Here is an 8359-nt window from a genome sequence, read left to right on the forward strand (position 1 = left end):
CACCGTTGCAGCACCGGAAGGGGTAGTATTGTGGATGTGTATGTTTTCTGTAAATCTTTTGTGAAATTTGCTAATTGTAATACAGATTTATAAAAAAGAAAACAGCTCACAGACTCATCACTTGACTAAACATGTCACAGTTTGCTGCAGTTTCCTGGTTCTCAAGCTGCGTACCAAAAGTGGGTTAAGTATGAAGAATGGTCCTACACAGTCCTCATCCTACAGATGACCTCCTGCGGAGTGGTCTAGTTCAGGTGCTGCACGGCGGTGAACTCTACAACAACCTACATAACCTGCCACTCACACTGCTCTGCAGAAGTGGGTCAAATAGTATTTGCAAATAATTCTCAGTGGAATTGAGACTGTGATCAGACTATGTATATGTGTAAGGGATATGAGGACTGTGTATATGTGTAACTAGAATGGATATGAGGACTGTGTACGTGTAACTAGGAGGGATATGAGGACTGTGTGTATGTGTAACTAGAAGGGATATGAGGACTGTGTGTATGTGTAACTAGGAGGGATATGAGGACTGTGTGTATGTGTAACTAGAAGGGATATGAGGACTGTATGTGTAACTAGGAGGGATATGAGGACTGTGTATATGTAACTAGGGCGCATATGTGGACTGTGTGTACGTGTAACTAGGAGGGATATGAGGACTGTGTGTACGTGTAACTAGGAGGGATATGAGGACTGTGTGTATGATAATAATAATAATGCAGGACCTGTCGCAGAGGTCTTTAATTGGCATGCAATTATCCTCAATGTTAGCGGTTAGCACAGACGGTTAGCACACACACTGGAACACACACATGCATGCATTGTTTTTGTAGGATCGCCGATGTGATACTCCTCTGTGCTTAACCCATCCCGTCGTCCTTCCCCCCCCAAGGGCAGCCGGGAGCAGACGAGGGCTGTGGCGTGAGCCACGCCCGGGGACCATCCAAGTGCTCCTGCCCGTCTTCGTCACGGACGCGACAGCGTTAGCGATCTGTTGTTTTGCATGTTTTTCCATTGGGTTTCTCTTATCGAGGGGGGGAACCCTTGCGAGCATGGGGAGAACATGTAAACTCCACACAGAAAGGCCCAGGAGATACCCCACCTGGGTAACTGGCAGCGCGGAAACCTGGTCCCCAAGCGGGAATCGAACCCTGGACCTTCTTGCTGTGAGGCGACAGTGTTAACCACTACACCACCGTGCCGCTACGATGTGTAACTAGAAGGGATATGAGGACTGTGTGTATGTGTAACTAGAAGGGATATGAGGACTGTGTGTGTGTAACTAGGAGGGATATTATGACTGTGTGTACGTGTAACTAGAAGGGATATGAGGACTGTGTGTACATGTAACTAGAAAGGATATGAGGACTGTGTGTATGTGTAACTAGGAGGGATATGAGGACTGTGTATGTGTAACTAGGAGGGATATGAGGACTGTGTGTACGTGTAACTAGGAGGGATATGAGGACTGTGTATGTGTAACTAGGAGGGATATGAGGATTGTGTGTATGTGTAACTAGGAAGAATATGCGAAAAGACAAATTCCAATTGCCTTGTGTACATTGACAATAAAATAATAATCTTCTTCCTCTTCTTCTTTTCCTCCCTCTTCATCCTCTCTGCCTCCCTCCCCAGCTGTACAGGGAGCTGCCCCCCAGGACAGTGGGTCACACCTGGAGGCTGACATACAGCACATCCCATCATGGCTCCAGTCTCAAGTCCCTCTACAGGAAGCTCAGAGGCAGTGACTCCCCTGTGCTGATCGTCATCAAGGACGCGCTCGATCAGGTGAATAAAAGAAAAATCGCAATTTACTCAAACGAGAAAAGGGTTATTCCGTTGCCTAATGGCAGTTGGTCCTAAACCACTAGAGGTCGCCAAAGCGAAGCCCTTTTGATTTTAAGGGTGTACTCGTTTTTATATGTATACAATACTTATAACCAGGTCTCAGCATTTAATTCATTTCTGTGAAGAAGACAACTAAATCTAAGGGTTATTTTCTAAGTTTATCTCTTTCCTTCTTTCTTTCTTTAGAAGGAATACAGTCCTTTAGTCAAGTCTATTAGTCAAAATGGACTCGAAAAATCTAGGGCTATCCACTCCTCAGTTGGTTTGGTCTGAATCGACCAACACTGTCAGTCGATTAGTCCATTAGAATTAGAATATTTTTCTGTTATTTCCTGAAAAATTACAAGCAATTACAAGCGATTTTTGTCCCCTGATCGTATTATAGGTATATATTCTATATACCTACATATACACTTGCATTATAACCCATATAACTCTGTATGATAGCATGTACAATACATATATATTTATTCTTACCATATACCGTAATTCCTCTAATAGTAACCGGGTCTCAAATACAAGCCGGGTCTCTATTAATGGCCGGGTGCGCTCTTGAGCTAAGCAATTATAAGCCGGCCTCCTAATACAAGCCGGGTTACTAATATACTGAGCTGCATACTGAGCTAGTTACGTGATTTCACTTTGAAAACGTTGAAATGACCAGTGACCACCTGTAATTGCACTGTTTACTATTTCATACAGTACTTGGTTTCAATAAATGAACCCAGTACATTTTACTGGGTTCAAACTGACACAAAATGTTGATTTATTCATTATGATCCGTTTGAAAATTTGAAATATAGGCCTCCCTCTTATACAGGCCTCCTCCTAATACAAGCCTGGTACCCGCTACAGTTGAAACAAATACAAGCCGGGGTTACTATTAGAGGAATTACGGTATATATATATCCACATCTGTCTGTACATACCTGCATATAATCCTTTTTACATATCTATATACTATGTACATATCCCTTACCTACTCGTAGTTATACCACTGGCCAGTATGACTACTATTACTATTACTGTTGTGAAGCACTTTGAACTGCAACTTCTGTATGAAAAGTGCTATACAAATAAAGTTATTATTATTATTATTACTACCATTGTGTCTTTATACCTGTATCACTGTACATATTAATACTACAACTCTGTAAATACATCTGATTAGCACTATTACTCAGTAGTACTAATTTATATATTTTATAACTAATTTAACACTTTAATCGCCGGGAACGCCGTAACTCGTCTTTGCTCGCCATGCTCATTCTGCCGAAGACGCCGTAACTCGTCTTTGATATCAATATTTCAAAAATCTGTGATCGAAATCATATTTCTCCTCCGGGGTCCTGAGATATACTGCTGATCTCCACTCAACTCTCTAACGGTTCAAGAGCGCCATCTGGTGGCAGATCGGCCAACAGGAAGTGACGCGCCAAACAGGAAGTGCTCATCCATATTTCGTCCGGGCACTCGCGATCGTTAGCCGGACTCTATCTCGACACACTGGATAATCAATCGCTCGCCCTAACTCAATAAACAACGTTATTTGGACGTATATAGTATTATACAACCTGGAAATGGTTAATCTAGATCAACATCCCATAATCGAAAACTGTCTACTCCAAGCTGATCGTCCAACGGCGCGAGGAAGATACGGTAAGATCCAGCGTTATTTTCTAACATGTTCCATATAAACTGCTCTGATGATCATATGACCCACACTAGGTGAATGATATAAGTTAACGTTGCCCACGGAATTATAAACGACCCCCCGCCCATCCGGTCATCATCAGATCATACGTAGTAACTTCTAGAAGTACCTCCAGTTGAAATTTTTTTATCTGGCACCGATCGCTACCAAACTGTATTTGATCATCAATATAATGCATTTGGGGCTATAAATCAAGTTCTGGAGAAAGCTGCAGAAAACGATAAAAACATACTTATACTTTAGACCATATTTTAGTATGAATATGTGAATGAAAAAGTATAACGTTGCTACACCCTGAACAATGGATATAGGACATTGAATGGGCCATAATAATGTCAATTTAGCAATAGAATTTAAAATGTTATAGCCCTGCAAAGAAGGGGAACTTCTCCATAGACAAATAGAGCTGGCTAGGGATGGTAAATTATGAATTTAACCATGGCGATCAAAGTGTTAATCACCTGTACATTGTATATTACTATTCGTCGCTGGCAGAAAAAAACCTTGTAACTCCATTTAATATTTTTTTTTTTTTATAAATCAACTCAGTAGATCATCCTCCATATGTGTGTGTGGTTTTACAAAGTTTAAACATTGGGAAAGCATTAAACCGATCATCTGTCTAAACCTTGTAACTCTATTCGCCCTCAAATCTGTGTTCGTTTTTTTTTGTCTCCTGAAAAGTTGGGTTTTTGGAGTTACAAGGTTTTATTCCACCAGCGACGTATTGCACTTTACTGTTACATATCTAATCCTAATCTAATCTAATCTTTTTCCTAATCTTGATCTACTTTTTGTCCCCATTTTCTATTTTTCTCCCATCCTAATTTCGTATTATCCAATTCTTCCCTCCCCTGTCTCGAATGTCGCTAGACCATGCCTCCCACTGGTCGACTGCCAATTGTATTAGTATGAACGACCAGCCAAGCCGGAAGCAACGCAGAGAGCTGGGCTCGAACCCAGCGTCTCCTGCGTTAGTGGCGAGCGCCTTGCCCACTGCACCACTTAGCCGCCTAATCTAATCTAATGCCTGTAATTCCCCTGACAGGTTTTTGGAAGCTTTCTGTCCCACCCGCTGAGGCTTAGTGAGACGTTCTACGGCACAGGAGAGACCTTCCTGTTCATGCTCCACCCTCGCTTCAAGGTGAGTCAGCTAGAATAGAATAGAAATCCTTTAATAATCCAGAGGGAAATTCGGCACTACAGATCGCTCACATTGAACAACAATAAACATTTAGGTAGGCAATAGGACTAAAATAGGATTAAGAATATAATATAAAAAATAAGAATAGAATAAAGAATAAAATACGGTCCGGGATATACATTCTGGTATGTATATAGATTCAAAAATTTTAAATATACAACTATCCAGCCAAAAATATACAGAAATATACAGTAAAATGTAAGAAGATTTCGCCAGGCTGTACTGTCACCCTGTGCTCAGTGATGCAGTGAGGCATTATAGAGTCTAATGGCTGTCGGAATGAAGACTTCCTCTGCCGTTCAGTGTTGCATCTAGGGAGCTAACTCTCTTCCTCCTTGGCATGGCTCTGCTCTCATAAAACCATTGCTAATAGTCTACATACAGCTATTATAAGAACATCATGAACATTTCTGAGTTTCTTCTATGGCTCTGCTCTCATAAAACCATCGCTAATAGTCTACATACAGCTATTATAAGAACATCATGAACATTTCTGAGTTTCTTCTATATACAAATCGGCTTCTCAGGCTCTATAAAAATATTTATATTTGAAATATCTATATTGAATATTGTTTGTTTATTAACACTTTAACTGCCGGAAGACGCTTTTAGGCGTCCTTCCCCGCCATGCTCAAGTTGCCGAAGACGCCGTAACTCGTCTTTGATATCAATATTTAAAAAATCTGTGATCGGAATCATATTTCCTTTCCGGGGCCCTGAGACACAAGTGTGATCTCCTCTCAATCCTCTAGCGGTTCAAGACCGCCATCTGGTGGCCGATCGGCAGATCGAAAAAACGGATGTTACCTTTAACCCGGTAGGACTCACTCCATATGGGGTCCGGGCACTCGCTAGTGTTAGAGAGACTCAGTCTTCACACAGTGAACATCGATCGCTGCAAATAACTCGAAAAAACAACATGATTTGGACGTATATATTATTATACAACCTGGAAATGGACCGGATATTTCTATATCCCATAATAGGAAAATGTCTGTTCCACGCTCATCGCCCAACGGCGCGAGGAAGATACGGTAAGATTCAGCGTTATTTTTCAATGTGTACGATACTAACTGCTATGATGAACATTTGACCCACATTAGATGAATGGTATAACGCTGCCCACGGAATTATAAACGCCCCCTCGGCCATCCGGTCAACATCAGATTACGTGTAGTAACTTCCAGAAGTCCGTCCAGTTGGATTTTTTTTTATATCGCGCCGATTGCTATCAAACTGTATTTGATCATCAATATAATGCATTTGGGGCTATAAATCAAGTTCTGGAGAAAGCTGCAGAAAGAGATGAAAACATACTTATACTTTAGATCATATTTTAGTATGAATATGTGAATGAAAACGTTTAACGTTCATACACCCTGAACAATACATATAGGACATTGAATGGGCCCTAATAATGGCAATTTAGCAATAGAATTTAGAAAGTTATAGCCCTGCAAAGAAGGGGAACTTCTACATAGACAAATAGAGCTGGCAACCTATGGTATATCATGAATTTAGCCTTAGGCAATCAAAGTGTTAAAAGGATCCCCATTAGCTGGACGCCTTGACGTCGAGCTAGTCTTCCTGGGGTCCAAGACAGACACGAACATAAAACATAAACACATACATGATCAAGCAATCCATAATCCTAAAACGGAAAATAAGACAATCATGTTCATTCTATTTAGACTAAAGAATGTATATGTTCAGTATATGACTATGTTCTTTTCCTTTCTGTCCACAGTGCTTCCGATGGACCGGAGAAAACTCGTTCTTCATCAAGGGGGACTTGGACTCATTTGCTATCGGAGGAGGGAGGTAATGCATTTTTCCACTCGCTCAAGTGCATTCTTTTGTCATGTGCATTGAAATGTCATACAATGAAGTTCTTAAGTCATGAGCACGTCTGTGTCCCCCAGACATGAGGACAGGACGAGTAGCACATGTTAACGACTCACTGCACAAGTGCACAACACGTAAGAGCACTGCATAAACAAGCGGCACATATGGCAAAGGAAAGACACTGTTCACTCAGTATAATAACACGTTAAAAAAAAACATGAAAGCAACAGACTTTGTAGATAATACTATATAGATAATAGCCCATAAGGTATACATTGTGTAGTGGTGGATTGTACATTTATCTGAACCCATCAGTTACTAGTTACTTTGAAGAAAAATATTTTGCATAGACAACAGGGCAAAAATGTATGAAGATTATATACTTTCACATTTGAAGACTGTCAACTTCAAAAGGATATACTCGGAGCAGCAAAACTGGACCACATACCACTTTAACCTAACCTATAGAGGTCAATGGATTGAGGATTGAATGCTCCCAAGCACTGGAATACACAAATGTCATGTAGAATGCATACTTTTACTTTAGATATATTCAATAGCAAATACTTTTACTTAAGTAGAATTTGACTGGAGGACTTTTACGTTTACCAGAGTACTCATTTATCTGGGCATTTCTACTTTTACTTAAGTAATAGAACTGTGTACTTATTCCACCACTGACATTGTGGAATACATTGTGCAATGTTAGCGTGTGATAGTTTGCTGTAGATGAGTCTTCATATCCCCTGAGGACAAAAGCGCACTTAATGGTGAAAAGCTATCTCTGAAATAACAAGTGCACTTAATTCTGCCATCGTGTTTCTGAGGTGGTAAGAGAGTATACGGTCCATGACTGGGGTAATGGTGGCTGTAATGATGGTTTCCTGGGATATCAGGTCAAATAGATGGAATCACTTGGTGGCACTGCTTTAATCTGTTGAGCTGTAGAGCAATGATCTTTTTCAGCGCATTGTGGTCCTCGGCAGTCGTTTTGGTCGCCATGCCCCGTTTACAAACACAGCCAAGATACAGATACGTGGGATTGTGTAGAGTAGACCTGTAGAGTCAAGTGTTGTCATCATTTTGATGGTAAAAATGTATGTTCCCCCCCCCCCTTACTGATAATTTTGTCCTTTGTGGTGCAGTTGAGGTGAGAGGGAAAATACAATTTTACAGGGGGATTATATGTTTTTTAAGGGGCTATTTAACTTCAGTAGAACTTGTCAAGTTTCAGCAGTCTTCTTTCTATCAAAGGTAATTTACAAGTAAGCTAATGACCACTGCTGTCCCTGTCGTCCACTGTCAGTACCACCATTCCTCCCAGGTGTCAGGCTCCCCATTCACTAATTCACTTCCATTCATCTTTGGGACCTAGTCTTAATATCATACTTCTGAAATTCCTGCCTTATCAATCCATATTAGAAGACTTCATTCAAGGTGAAGAGCCTGTGTGAACCACAAACAAATCTAGAGGCAAATCAGTAACTTGTTTATTTCCCCATAACTGCAGGAGACAGGTGGAGCCAGACTCGCTTATTTGGGCAACATTTACGACACACTTGTGTATGTACCAGTATTGGAGAATTTCCCCAATAATTCAACCCGATATCAAGAGCCATTATGTAACTTACTTGTCAGAAATCAAAGCAAGGAGGCTTGAGTTCCTGCATTTTTGGCACATACAGTATAAGCCTATTGGATCTCTGACATTTGTCCAATGTCCCCAAACTAATACTCTTAAG

General features: G+C 40.8%; 1 protein-coding gene across 4 annotated transcripts in view; it reads left to right on the forward strand.

The window, feature by feature from the left end:
- The window catches only part of LOC311225031 (oxidation resistance protein 1), a 62262-nt gene that overhangs the window by 52098 nt on the left and 1805 nt on the right, over nucleotides 1–8359 (forward strand). The window contains exons 13-17 of one of the 4 annotated variants that reach the window (XM_084310230.1): nucleotides 1642–1794; nucleotides 4617–4712; nucleotides 5759–5806; nucleotides 6520–6593; nucleotides 8128–8180. In XM_084310230.1, the coding sequence (XP_084166356.1) occupies nucleotides 1642–1794; nucleotides 4617–4712; nucleotides 5759–5806; nucleotides 6520–6593; nucleotides 8128–8180 (424 nt within the window). The remainder of the gene's footprint in view (nucleotides 1–1641; nucleotides 1795–4616; nucleotides 4713–5758; nucleotides 5807–6519; nucleotides 6594–8127; nucleotides 8181–8359) is intronic. The other 3 variants (XM_084310231.1, XM_084310232.1, XM_084310233.1) reach the window with 3 other exon arrangements.

The sequence above is a fragment of the Notolepis coatsorum genome, assembly GCF_963971535.1.
Source record: "Notolepis coatsorum genome assembly, chromosome: 3".
Taxonomy (NCBI): domain Eukaryota; kingdom Metazoa; phylum Chordata; class Actinopteri; order Aulopiformes; family Paralepididae; genus Notolepis; species Notolepis coatsorum.